A 14589-nucleotide genomic window follows, 5' to 3' on the forward strand; every position below is an offset into this window, starting at 1 on the left:
CGGATCCCCGTGGGCAGTATCTTGGGTACTTGTCTTGGTGTTTGGCATAGGACAGATGCTCAATGTCTACGGGAAAGGACATGACTGTGTGTGTTAGAGAGAAGGGGATCCTGCTTTCCATACATGTAATTGAGAAAATCTTCAAAGAACTGAAATATATGCTCCTACATTTTGAATAATACAAAGTCAAGTCTGTAGGTGAGAGCACTGAGGTAGGAATCTTATATCCCAATTCAAGTTAGTTTGGCTCAGTTGCTTTCCCTGTAAGAGTGAGTGGCTGTGACTGATCTCTAAGCTTCTTTCAAGTTCCAGAGATTTCAAGTGACTAAATCTGTAAGTGAAAGCCAAAGCCCAAAACTGTACAATAACTACATATGGAAATACTTATGTGTGTGATATTCATCTAGGTTCAAGGAAAGAATACAGGTGACAAAGCCCTGAGATGCTGGCAGGTTTCTAATGCTGTGTACACGAAAGAACCACTGTTGGACAGGGGTCTCCTGGGGGAGAGGACACCTTCCAGGGAGCAGCCTACTGCACAGGAGCTAGCCAGGCAGCAGGCTATACTCCAAGCTGGCAGGTGCCAGTGCCCTAGGTGCCAATGCCCTAATACCGCTGCTGGCCTCTCTGCCGTGTGGTACCATCTGATCATATTTAGGTTAGAGACTCAGATAGCCACTTCCTAAATTCTTATCTAATCCCTGGAACAGGTTCTGTCTGCATTTATAGAAGGAAGAAGACTAACTTAATACAGGTTATGCTTGGCTTCCCTGATGATCAGGTAGTCTTAATCTTCCTAGAAATGTGACGGGATTAAGAGAGGTAACAGTAAAGGAAGAATAGGTGGGTGTTAGGTTTCCATGTGTAACAGACTAAAAATTGTTGCGGGGGGAGGTTCTTTCTTTCTTTCTTTCTTTCTTTCTTTCTTTCTTTCTTTCTTTCTTTCTTTCTTTCTTTCTTTAGAGGGAGGGAGGGAGGGAGGGAGGGAGGGAGGGAGAGGGAGAGAATGTGCGTGCAAGGGGGAGAGGGACAGATGGAGAGGGAGAGAGAGAATCTTCAATCTTAAGCAGGCTCCATGTCCAGCATGGAGCCAGATGTGGGGCTCAATCCCATGACTGTGAGATCATGATCTGAGCTGAAATCAAGAGTCAGACACTTAACTGACTGAGCCAGCCAGGTGCTTTGAGGAGGTTCATTTTAGATGGCAAATTCTCTGTTTTAAAATATTCTGAATATAGTCACTAGCATTCTGTGTACGTTGAAAATGGGTGGATATTTCTTCAAGCAGTGAGACTTTAGAAGTTTCAGAATTTTTTAAAATTTATTTATTTTGAGAGAGAAAGAGAAAGTGAGCATGAGTGGGGGAGGGGCAGAGAGAAAGAGGGAGAGAGAGAGAATATCAAGCAGGCTCTGTGCTGTCAGCATAGAGACCTAAGTAGGGCTTGATCTCATGAACCATGAGATCATGACCTGAGCCAAAATCAAGAGTCAGTCACTTAACCAAATGAGCCATCCAGGCACCCCAGAAGTTTCAAATTTTTAATTTTAATTTTGGTTTTAATTTTCTTCTTGATAAATAATAAAAAAACAATATATTTTTTTCTCTAACAAATCAATGGCAAGAAAAAAAGAGGCAGAATATTTTACAGAATAAAAAAGAGGAGATATAATAACCAAATGCCACCTGAAATTTGGATTCTGATTCCAATAAACTTCTGGTAGAAAGATGTTTTGAGACAGTGGGGAAAAGTGGACCAGGTATATTACAAAATGATTGTTTATTATGTTGGGGTGATAATGGCATGGCATTTATGTTTAAGACCTCAGAGATACATGCTGAATTATTTTGGGTGAAATGTCATGATACCTGAAATTTGTTATTACATGCTCTAGCATAACCCCTTTCCCACCAAACAAAAAACCAACAAGACAAAACAAAAAACCCAGGGTGTGAGCAGGAGGATAAAATAAGAATGGGAAAAATAAAATACTGATAATAGCTGGAGCCAGACAATGGCTATCACTGGGGTTCATTATTGTACTCTCTCCTTTTGGGTATAAATAAAAAGAGCCACAATAAAAAAATTGTATGCAGTGCTGTTTAGAATTTAATTGTACGAAAATTATTTTATTAAACATTCTTTCTTTTTTTTTAATTTGAGAGTGAGAGAGAGAGTGATTGTGAGTGAGAGAGAGAGCACACATGTGAGTGGAGAAGAGGGCAGAGGGAGAGAGAGAGAATCCCAAGCAGGCTCCACACTCAGCAAGGAGTCTGATGTAGGGCTTGATCCTACAACCCTGGGATCACAACCTGAGTCAAAATCAAGAGTTGAACACTGAACTGACTGAGCAACCTATGTGCCCCTACTGAACATTCTTAATATGCCTGATGGCTACATCATATTCCTATCAGAAACACTGAATCACTAATGCAAACAGATCTTTTTTTTTTAATGTCTATTTATTTTTGAGAGACAGAGACAGAGTGTGAGTGGGGGAGGGGTGGAGGCAGAGGGAGACACAGCATCTGAAGCAGGCTCCAGGCTCCGAGCTGTCAGCACAGAGCCCGATGCGGGGCTTGAACTTACAGACTGCGAGATCATGACCTGAGCTGAAGTCAGATGCTTAACCGACTGAGCCACTCAGGCACCCCTGCAAATGATTTTTAATTGGTGGGAGAGAAAAGAATGCAACAGGGGTTTATTTTGTGCCCCCCACCCCCGCCCCAGAGAATTATTGCTTTTGCAGACAGTCCACAGGATGGGGTGAGGGGTATAAAGAGCCAACCAGGCCAGCAGTTGTCCCTGACACATTGGCTATAATGCCCATAGTGTACAGGATGCTTTTGGGCAACCAACTTGAGCAATGGAAACCTGAGTGAGGTAGAAGGGCCGACAGCAGCCCCTAGTTGAATACAACAGGCCAACAGGTGACCCTCCTCAAAATATCCTAAGCCCTAGGCAAACAATGGGTTACTTACACCCGGACCCTGGACACAGGTACCAAAAAAGGAAAATTCTATGCATTTCCCTATACCCCTCACCTTCCCCCTTAACTACAGCCCCTCACCACTGCCTCATGGCAGCCAGTCTCTCCTTTGTTGTCCTGTCTGCTGGTCCCTTGCAGTGTTTTCAATAAACTTCTATCTCTTTTGTTCTGCCTCAGGTGAATTCTTGCAGGCCTCTACCACATCGGGTCTCCCCACACATAGATCATATGTAACTTTAGGGAGCTATTGTTTTTGGATGGCTCCCTTCCTTTATTCATGAAGGTATCTTGGAGAAAGAGACAAAAGGGGAAAATAAACAAACCTAGGAGGCTGTAAATAAAAGCATGTGAACAAACTTATGGACACTGTGAGGCTGTGCTGTATTGTGCAGAGGGCCTGGCTTGATCTGGTGTAGGCTTTGTAACTGACTCAAGGAGAATCACTTAATTCCTCTGGATTTCAGGAGAAGAGGGATGGATGACCCCCAAGATTTCTTCCAGCAATGACAGTTAAGTTTATGACACCAAAAAGAAAAACAGACTTGACGGGAGCATGTAGCTAGGGAAAAACAAGAAATATGAGGTTTGCCTCAGTATGGGAAACCAAGAAGGACAAAGGTAAGGCAAAGAAAAAAAGAGGCCAAGATGACCACTTGCATCCCTATAAAATGACCCCAAGTTTGGCAAAACTCTAGAGATGTTTCCAAAGTTGAGTCTAGATTAGTATCAAGTAGAAGCCTTACCTTCTGGTGACAGCAAAGCACAGCATGCACATTCCATGCAAGAGTCCTGCAGCATGCTGCAGAAAGGTGGCCGTCTTGGGATTCTCATCCACTGGGCCTTGCACAGAGAGGAAGCAGCCATGAAGCTTGTTGATCAGGCCTATGTTCACCACGTAGCTAGATGTGGGGAGAAACATATGTGTTATCAGTCTGCACAGGCAATATCATCACCTTCAAAGATAAATCTTAACAAACATAGGCTTAGACCCCTCAAACAAGCAAACAATAGGTTTGGGTAAAGCATCTCAAGTAACAATTTCCTTAGATTTAGTCCTGAATAATCAGCTATTTCTGTAAGTGATTTGCTTCCTTCTTTTGGTCATTCTGATGCTATTTTTTTCAAGAAAGATGAATGAAAATGATCATCTGATCATTTTTAGTGGTCTAAAGAGTCTGTCAATATTTGAAATGATTTATAATTATCTCTACACTCTTGAAAAGCAATACTTCTTAAAGTACCAGAGAGCCAAATTCCCTAGAATGTAGAGATTTAGAAAATAAGATGATGCTACTCAGATACTCTTATTTCAACCTAAATTTCTAATGCAACTGTAGATTCTCTGTTTTCCAAAATCCTGTCATCATTAAGAGTATAATAATGAGAATATAATTGCTCTCTGTTATGAAAAGTACCAGTCTTGACAGTTGACAGTAACATTTAAGAAGTCACTTTCATCTTTTCATCCCATTAAACAGCTTTCCAGAACTGTTTATTAAACTGGACCAAAAATAGTGGTTCTTTTATTAGTCTGCAAAGCAACTATCATTGAAAATAGTATTTTAAGACTATAAATGACCTGTAGATAAATCAGCTTTAGCTTAGAGATTTTATACTGATTCAGTGCTACTGTATTTACATGTATGAAAAGGGCAGGACTTTGTATGTAGTAGTTCTGAAAATCAACACATGTTAATTTGGGGAAGGGCCAACATGGTGAAGTAGGGGAATCCAAAGTTCCCTTGTATCACAAACAAAGCAGTGTTGAAGCTCAAGGACTTTGAACTCCGAGAGTCCGGGAGGCAGTCGCTTCCAGGGACTCACCGGGACAACCTGACAGGCCATAGGTGCGTGACTGCAAACTGGGAGAGAGACAACGAATGGTGGGGAGGTATCCCTTTCTGCAGAGAGACAAAAGGAAGAGAAAGAGAGGCTGGGGAAGCATAGGACTGTATCTGGACAAGAGAAAAACCACGGACCAGGCTGGAGAAAGATTGAATCTTTAAATGAATGGCTTTCTCTGCGACTGGGTCCCGGCTGCCCCGATGGCACACCTGGGAAGGAGGGGAGCCAGCCTCGGGCTTGGTGGTTAGGACAGGAGTGTAGTCCACAGTTGGAGAAAGTGATCCCCTCCCTGGTGTGCAGCGGGATAGGACAAAGCTTGCCCTCGTCTACCAGCTGGGGACCATATATCGGGCGGTGTGCAGCTGCACTCCCCCAGTACCGCAAAGGACAGAGCAGGAGTTTGAATCGCAATCAAGAGCCACGGCACGGAAGTCGGCAGAGTGGGACAAACTGCCTCATTTGCGCCTGCGGCACAGTGAGGATGGCTTGAACAGAGTGGTTTGGGATACCTGGTCTGTGGAGGAGAGACTGGCATGTTGCCATTTTTCTCCCCACCACCAACAAGGTGGGGCTTCAGGCATTGGACAGCGGAACCCACACTGGAGGCTGGACCTGCCTACTCCAAACCGCGCCCTTCTGCACCTGGTAACTGCATATCTACTGGAGCCGAGTAGTAGCTGAGGAACTAGACAGCCCCTCCATGAGACCAGCACTGCTGCATTGCCTGGTTTAATTCTCCGACAATTCTTATTATATAGATACATTCCTCCTTCCTTTTCTCCTTCTTATCTCTTCCTCCTCCAGTCCGGTTACCTTGGTTGTTGGTTTGTCTAAGCAGACATATTTAATCCATTCTCTTGATACATGTTCCACACCTCCTTCTTCATTCTTTCTCTCTCTCTGGATTAAGCCAAATAGTTTCTCTGTCTGGCCAATGTTATTTTCTTTCTTTTTTCCTGCCTCCTTCTTTATTTTCCTTTCTCTCCCTCTGGATTAAGCTGTGTAGTTTCTCTGTCTGGGCAATTTTTATTTTTTCTTTTTCCTCACTCTTGTCATTTCTCTCTTTGTATGGGATAAGGCCTCTTCCATCAGCACCACTTCCACCCTGTTGCTTACTTGTAGCTGGTGTTTCTGGCTTTTTGTTTTGGGTTTTTTTGTTTGTGTGTTTGTGTATTTTTGTTTTCTGTTTGTTTTTTGTTTTCCTCTCCAGGGCTACATCAATGAACAAATCAAAACAGACCTAGTGGAGGGTTTGAAATATCAATATGAGTAGGGAGATAAAGTAGTCAAAGTCACAACAACAGAGAGCAAGTAACGCACTCCAAAAAACACCTCCTAAAGGGCCAGGTTCTGGACAGTGTATGACCCCTCTTTAATATAGTAGTGCTCGAAGGTGAAGGGCAGATAATAAGCTTTGAAAACACATAAAGGACAGAAAACTAGCCAAAATGACGAAATGGAAGAATTCTTCTCAAAAGAAATTCCAGGAAGAAATGACAGCTAAAGAACTGCTCAAAACAGATATAAACAATATAACTGAACAAGAATTTAGAATAATAGTCATAAGATTAATCGCTGGGCTTGAAAAAAGCATAGAAGACAGCAGAGAATCTATTGCTACAGAGATCAAGGAACTAAAAAATAGGCATGATCAATTAAAAAATGCTGTAAATGAGGTGCAAAATAAACTAGAGGTACTGACAGCGAGAATTGAAGAGACAGAGGGGAGAATAGGTGAAATAGAAGATAGAATTATGGAAAAAGATGAAGCTGAGAAAAAGATAAAAAAAAATTCTGGATCACAATGGGAGAATCAGAGAACTAAGTGATTCAATGAAACGGAACAATATCTGTATCACAGGAGTTTCAGAAGAAGAAGACAGAGAGAAAGGGGCTGACAGTGTGCTTGAACAAATTATACCTGAAAACTTCTCCAATCTGGGGAAGGAAACAGGCATTGAAATCCAGGAGGCACAGAGAACTCCCTTTAGACATAACTTGAACAGATCTTCTGCATGACGTATCATATTGAAACTGGCGAAATACAAGGATATAGAAAGAATTCTGAAAGAAGCTAGGGATAAACAGGCCTTAACCTACAAGGATAGACACATAAGGGTAGTAGCAGACCTATCTACTGGAACTTGGCAGGCCAGAAAGGAGTGGCAGGAAATTTTCAATGTGATGAATAGGAAAAATATGCAGCCAAGAATCCTTTATCCAGCAAGCCTGTCATTCAGAACAGAATGAGAGATAAAGGTTTTCCCAAACAAAAACTGAAGAAATTCATCACCACTAAACCAGACATATAACAGATCCTAAGGGGAACTCTGAGTGTAGCAAAGACCACAAAGGACCAGAGACACCACTATAAGCATGAAATCTACAGATAAGACAATGACTCTAAACCCATATCTTTCAATAATAACATTGAATATAAACAGACAAAATGCTACAACCAAAGGAAATAGGGTATCAGAATGGATAAACAAACAAAAAAACACAAGACCCATCTATTTGCTGTCTACAAGAGATCAATTTTAGACCTGAGGACACCTTCAGATTGTAAATGAGGGGATGGAGAACCATCTATCCTGCTACTGGAAGTCAAAAGAAAGCTGAAGGAGCCATACTTATATCAGACAAACTAGATTTTAAACTCAAGACTGTAATGAGATGAAGAAGGGCATTATATAATAATTATGCCGTCTATCCATCAAGAAGAGCTAACAATTATAAATGTTTATGTACCGAATTTGGAGACACCCAAATATATAAAACAACTAATCGCAAACATAAGCAATCTTATTGGTAAGAATGTGGTATTTGCAGGGGACTTTAATACTCCACTTACAACAATAGACAGATCATCTAGACAGAAAATCAATAAAGAAACAATGGCCCTGAATGATACAATGGACCAGATGGACTTGACAGATATATTTAGAACTTTTCTTCCTAAAGCAGCAGAATACATATTCTTTTTGAGTGCACATGGAACATTCTCCGAGATAGACCACTTACTGGGTCACAAAACAGCCCTCAACAAATACAAAAGAATTGAGATCATTACCATGCACACTTTCATATCACAATGCTATGAAACTTGAAATCAACCACAGGAAAAAGTTTGGAAAACCTCCAAATGCATGGAGGTTAAAGAACACCCTACTAAAGAATGAATGGGTCAGCCAGGCAATTAGAGAAGAAATTAAAAAATATACAGAAACAAATGAAAATGAAAACACAACAATCCAAACCCTTTGGGATGCAGCAAAGGCAGTCCTAAGAGGAAAATACATTGCAATCCAGGCCTATCTCAAGAAACAAGAAAAATCCCAAATACAAAACCTAACAGCACACCTAAAGGAAATAGAAGCAGAACAGCAAAGACACCCCAAAACCAGCAGAATAAGAGATATAATAAAGATCAGAGCAGAAATCAACAATATAGAATCCAAAAAAACAGTAGAACAGATCAATGAAACAAAGAGTTGGTTTTTTGAAAAAAATAAATAAATAAAATTGATAAACCCCTAACCAGACTTCTCAAAATGAAAAGAGGACCCAAATAGATAAAATCATGAATGAAAATGGATTTGTCACGACCAATCCCCCAGAAATACAAACAATTATCAGAGAATACTATGAAAAATTATATGCCAACAAAACTGGACAACCTATAAGAAATGAACAAATTCCTAGACACCCACACATGGGAAATGACCCAAACTCAAATGGGAAGAAATAGAAAATTTGAACAGACCCATAACTAGTGAGGAAATTAAATCAGTTATCAAAAATCTCCCAACAAATAAGAGTCTAGGATCAGATGGCTTCCCTGGGGAATTCTACCAGACATTGAAAGCAGAGATAATACCCATCCTTCTCAAGCTGTTCCAAAAAATAGAAAGGGAAGGAAAACTTCCAGATTCATTCTATGAAGCCAGCATTACTTTGATTGCCAAACCAGACAGAGACCAGGCAAAAGAAGAGAACTACAGGCCAAAATCCCAGATGAATATGGATTCAAAAATTCTCAACAAGATACTAGCAAATCGAATTCAACAGCATATAAAAGAATTATTCACCATGATCAAGTGGAATTCATTCCTGGGCTGCAGGGCTGGTTCAATATTTGCACATCAATCAATGTGATACATGACATCAATAAAAGAAAGGATAAGAACCATATGATCCTGTCAATCGATGCAGAAAAAGCATTTGACAAAATACAGCATCTTTTCTTAATAAAACCCCTTGAGAAAGTCGGGATAGAAGGAACACACTTAAACATCATAAAAGCCATATACGAAAAGCCTACAGCTAATGTCATCCTCAATGGGGAAAAACTGAGAGCATTTCCCCTGAGATCAGGAACATGACAGGGATGTCCACTCTCACCACTGTTGTTTAACATAGTGTTGGAAGTCCTAGCCTCAGCAATCAGACAACAAAATGAAATAAAAGACATCAAAATCGGCAAAGAAGAAGTCAAACTTTCACTTTTCATAGATGACATGATACTTTACACAGAAAACCCGACAGACTCCACCAAAAGTCTGCTAGAACTGATACACGAATTCAGCAAAGTCGCAGGGTACAAAATCAATGTACAGAAATCGGATGCATTTTTATACACCAATAATGAAGCAAGAGAAAGAGAAATAAACTGATCCCATTTACAACTGCACCAAGAACCATAAGATACCTAGGAATAAACCTAACCAAAGATGTAAAAGACCTGTATGCTGAAAACTATAGAAAGCTTATGAAGGAAATTGAAGAAGACACAAAGAAATGGAAAAACATTCCGTGCTCATGGATTGGAAGAATAAATATTGTTAAAATGTCAACACTACCCAATGCAATCTATACATTCAATGCAATCCCAATCAAAATTGCACTGGCATTCTTCTCAAAGCCAGAAAAGCAATCCTAAAATTTGTATGGAACCACAAAAGACCCCAAACAGCCAAAGTAATATTGAAGAAGAAAACCAAAGTGGGAGGCATCACAATCCCAGACTTCAGCCTCTAATACAAAGCTGCAATCAAGACAGTATGGTATTGGCACAAAAACAGACACATAGACCAATAGAATAGAAAACCCAGAATTTGACCCACAAATGTATGGCCAACTCATCTGTGATAAAGCAGGAAAGGGCATCCAATGGAAAAAAGACAGTATCTTTAGCAAATGGTGCTGGGAGAACTGGACAGCAACATGCAGAAGAATGAACCTGGACCACTTTCTTACCCCATCCACAAAAATAAACTCAAAATGGATGATGGACTGAATGTGAGACAGGAAACCATCAAAACCCTAGAGGAGGAAGCGGGCAACAACCCCTTTGACCTCAGCCGCAGCAATTTCTTGCTCGACGCATCTCCAAAGGCAAGGGAATTAAAAGCAAAAATGAACTATTGGGACATCATCAAGATTGAAAGCTTTTGCACTGCAAAGGAGACAATCAACAAAACTAAAAGGCAACCAACGGAATGGGAAAAGATATTTGCAAATGACATATCTGATAAAGTGCTTTCCCTTAGGGGGAAAGCTCTCAGTTTTTCTCCATTGAAGATGATATCAGCTGTGGGTCTTTCATATGTGGCCTTTATTATCTTGAGGTTTGTTCCATCTATTCCTAATTTCATGAGGGTTTATACCAAAAAAAGGATATTATATTTTTTCAAATGCATTTTCTGCATCTATTGAGAGGTTCACATGGTTCTTATCCTTTTTTTTTTTTTTTTTATTAACGTGATGTATTATATTGATTGATTTGCAGATATTGAACCAGCCCTGCAGACCAGGAATACATCCTGTTGATCGTGGTGAAAAATTCTTTTAATGTATTATTGGATTCGTTTTGCTAGTATCTTGTTGAGAATTTTTGCATCCATGATCATCAGGGAAACTGGTCTGTAGTTTTTTTTTTTAGTGCGGTCTTTGTCTGGTTTTGGAATAAAGGTAATGCTGGGCTCATAGAATGAATTTGGAAGTTTTCCTTCCATTTCTATATTTTGGAATAGCTTCAAAAGAAGAAGAATTAACTCTTCTTTAAATGTTTGGTAGAATTCCTCTGGAAAGCCATCTGGCCTTGGACTCTTGTTTTTCAGGAGATTTTTGACTACTGATTCAGTTTCTTTATTGGTTATGTGTCTGTTCAAATTTTCTATTCCTTCCTGTTTTAGTTTAGGTAGTTTATATGTTTTTAGGAATTTGTCCATTTCTTCCAGATTGCCCAATTTGTTGGCATATATATAATTGCTCATTAATATTCTTTCATTATTGCTTGTATTTCTGCAGTGTTGGTTGTGATCTCTCCTCTTTCACTTGTGATTTTATTTGGGTCCTTTCCTTTTTCTTTTTGATCAATCTGGCTAGGGGTTTATCAATTTTGTTAATTCTTTCAAAGAACCAGTTCCTGGTCCTGTTTTTGTTTTTTTTTGTTTGTTTGTTTATTTTCTATTGCGATATCACTAATTTCTGCTCTAATCTTTATTCTTTCTTCTGCTGGTTTTGGGCTTTACTTTTCTTTTTCCAACTCCTTTAGGTATAAGGTTAGGTTGTATATTTGAGACATTTCCTCCTTCTTTTAAAATTTTTTTTTTTAACATTTATTTATTTTTGAGACAGAGAGAGACAGAGCATGAACAGGGGAGGGGCAGAGAGAGAGGGAGACACAGAATCTGAAACAGGCTCCAGGCTCTGAGCTGTCAGCACAGAGCCCGACGCGGGGCTCGAACTCACGGACCATGAGATCATGACCTGAGCTGAAGTCAGGCGCTTAACCGACCAAGCCACCCAGGCACCCCATTTCCTCCTTCTTTAGGAAGGCCTGGATTCCTATATACTTCCCTCTTATGGCCACATTTGCTGCATCCCTGAGGTTTTAGACTGTTGTGTTTTCATTTTCATTGGCTTCCGTGTACTTTTTACACTTTTTAATTTCCCTTTAACTTCTTGGTTAACCCATTCATTCTTTAGTAGGATGTTCATTAATGTCCAAGTATTCATGGTCTTTTCAAATTTTTTCTTGTGGTTGATTTTGAATTTTATAGTGCCGTGGTCTGAAAATATGCAAAGTATGATCTCGATCTTTTTGTACTTGTTGAGGGCTGATTTGTGACCCACTATGTGATCTATTCTGGAGAATTTTCGGGGTATACTTGAGAAGAATGTGTATTCTTCTGCCTTAGGGTGAAATGTTCTGAATATATTTCTTAATTCCATCCGTCCAGTGTGTTATTCAAAACCATTGTTTCCTTGTTGATTTTCTAGTTAGATGATCTGTCCACTGCTGTAAGTGGGGTGTTAAAATCCCCTACTATTATGGTATTATTATCGAGTTTCTTTATGTTTTATGTTGATTTATATATTTGGGTGTTCCAGGTTGGGGGCATAAATATTTACAATTATTAGGTCTTCCTTGTGAATAGATCCCTTAATTATGATATAATGCCCTTCTTCATCTCTTGTTTCAGTCTTTGTTTTAAAATCTAGTTTTTCTGATATAAGTATGGCTACTCTGGCTTTCTTTTGATGTCCATTAGCATGATAGATAGTTCTCCATTCCCTACTTTAGATCTGCAGGTGTTTTTAGGTCTCAGAAGATGAAGAGAGAGAAAAAAGGGGCAGGAGGTTATGTGAGTAAATTATAGCTGAAAACTTTCCTAATCTGGGAAAGAACACAGACATCAAAATCCATTAAGCACATAGGACTCCCATTCAATTCAACAAAATTGACCATCAATTAGGCATATTCACAAAATACACAGACAAGGAAGGAATTATAAGAGCCCCAAGGAAAAAAAAATGTCCTTAACCTACAAGGGAAGACAGATCAGGTTCACAGCATATCTGTTCACAGGAACTTGGCAGGTCAGAAAGGAGTGGCAGGATATATTCAACATTCTGAATTGGAAAAATATGCAGCCGAGAATTCTTTATCCAGCAAGTCTATCATTCAAAATAGAAGGAGAGATCAAAAGTTTCCCAGACAAACAAAAACTAAAGGAGTTTGTGACCATTAAACCAGCTCTGTAAGAAATTTTAAGGGGGACTCTTTGAGTGGATAAGAAACACAATAAAACAAAAAAAGATCAAAAGCAACAAAGACTAGAAAGGACCAGAGAATGTCACCAGAAACACCAACTTACAGGCCACACAATGGCACTAATTTCATATCTTTCAATAATCACTCTAAATATAAATGGACCAAATGCTCCAGTCAAAAGACACAGGGCATTGGAATGGATAAAAAAACAAGACCCATCTATATGCTGACACATACATATTTTTATATATAATGTTTATATAAAATCGTATGTGTATGTATATGATTATATGATTGTACATATATATACATAATCATACACACACACACACACACACACACACACATACACACACACACACACACAAACATGAATGGGAATGATATACACAAACTAACATAGTGATTTTCTTCCTGAGAAGGAGTAAGGTAAAAGGGATGACGATGGGGAGTTACCTGTACCTGCAACATTTGGTTTCTTACCAATAAGAAAAAAGATCTAATGCACTATAAAAAAGTGTTATCAGTTGGCACATAGGTATTGATAATTTTGTCAGGTCTATAAGACGTTTAATGTGCTGTTGAATTTGGTTTGCTAGTATTTTGTTGAGAATTTTTGCTCCAGAGTTGGGCACATAAATATTTACCACTGTTACATTTTCTTAGTAGACTACCCTTTTATCATTATATAATGACCTTCTTTGTCTCTTTTGACTATTTTTAGCTTAAAATCTATTTTGTCGGATATAAATACAGCTACCCCTACTTTCTCTTATTACCATTTTTTTGAAATATCTATTCCATCCCTTTACTCTATGTATGTCCTTAATGCTAAAATGAGTCTCTTATAGGCAGTATATCGTTGCATCTTGTTTTGTTAATCCATTCAGCCACTCTGTCTTTTGATTAGAGCATTTAATTCACTTACACTTAAAGTAATTATTAATAAGTAAGGACTTACTATTGCCGTTTTGTTTTCTGACTGTTTTGTACTTTCCTTGTTCCTTGCTTCTTGCTCTCTTCCTTTGTGATCTGATAACTTTTTGTTGTGGTATGATTTGACTCCTTTATAATAATCTTCTGTGTGTCTACTACAGGTTTTCCTTTGTAAGTTTGATAGCATATAGAAACTATGCTTTTACTTCTCCCCTGCTCACATTTGAGGTTACTGATGTTATAATTTATATTTTTTATAGTGTGCATCAAATGACAAATAACTGTAGTTATGGTTACTTTTAATACATTTGATTAACTTTTATTTTTATTTATTTTTAATTTTTTTTACGTTTATTTATTTTTGAGACAGAGAGAGACAGAGCATGAACGGGGGAGGGTCAGAGAGAGAGGGAGGCTCAGAATCTGAAACAGGTTCCAGGCTCTGAGTGGTCAGCACAGAGCCCAATGCGGGGCTTGAACTCACGGACTGCGAGATCATGACCTGAGCTGAAGTCGGACGCTTAACCGACTGAGCCACCCAGGCGCCCCTTGATTAACTTTTAAACTACACTTGTAAGTGAATTATGTGCCAACATTACAATATCAGACATTCAGATTCTGACTATATATTTACAATTACCAGTGACTATTACACATCTACCTTCTTTTGTTACTATCTTCCTTTTATTTCAGCTTGAATAATGCCCTTTAGCATTTATAAGACAGGTCGAGTGGAGGTGAACTTTAGCTTTTGTTTG

The 14589-nt window shown here is 39.1% G+C and overlaps 1 protein-coding gene across 7 annotated transcripts in view; it reads right to left on the reverse strand.

Moving 5' to 3' along the window:
* Nucleotides 1-14589, reverse strand: part of SCAPER (S-phase cyclin A associated protein in the ER) — a 549552-nt gene that overhangs the window by 64047 nt on the left and 470916 nt on the right. For all 7 annotated transcript variants that reach the window (XM_042988321.1, XM_042988320.1, XM_042988324.1 and 4 more), the window contains one exon: nt 3732-3887. In XM_042988321.1, the coding sequence (XP_042844255.1) occupies nt 3732-3887 (156 nt within the window). The remainder of the gene's footprint in view (nt 1-3731; nt 3888-14589) is intronic.

This window comes from Panthera tigris, chromosome B3 (assembly GCF_018350195.1).
Source record: "Panthera tigris isolate Pti1 chromosome B3, P.tigris_Pti1_mat1.1, whole genome shotgun sequence".
Classification (NCBI taxonomy): domain Eukaryota; kingdom Metazoa; phylum Chordata; class Mammalia; order Carnivora; family Felidae; genus Panthera; species Panthera tigris.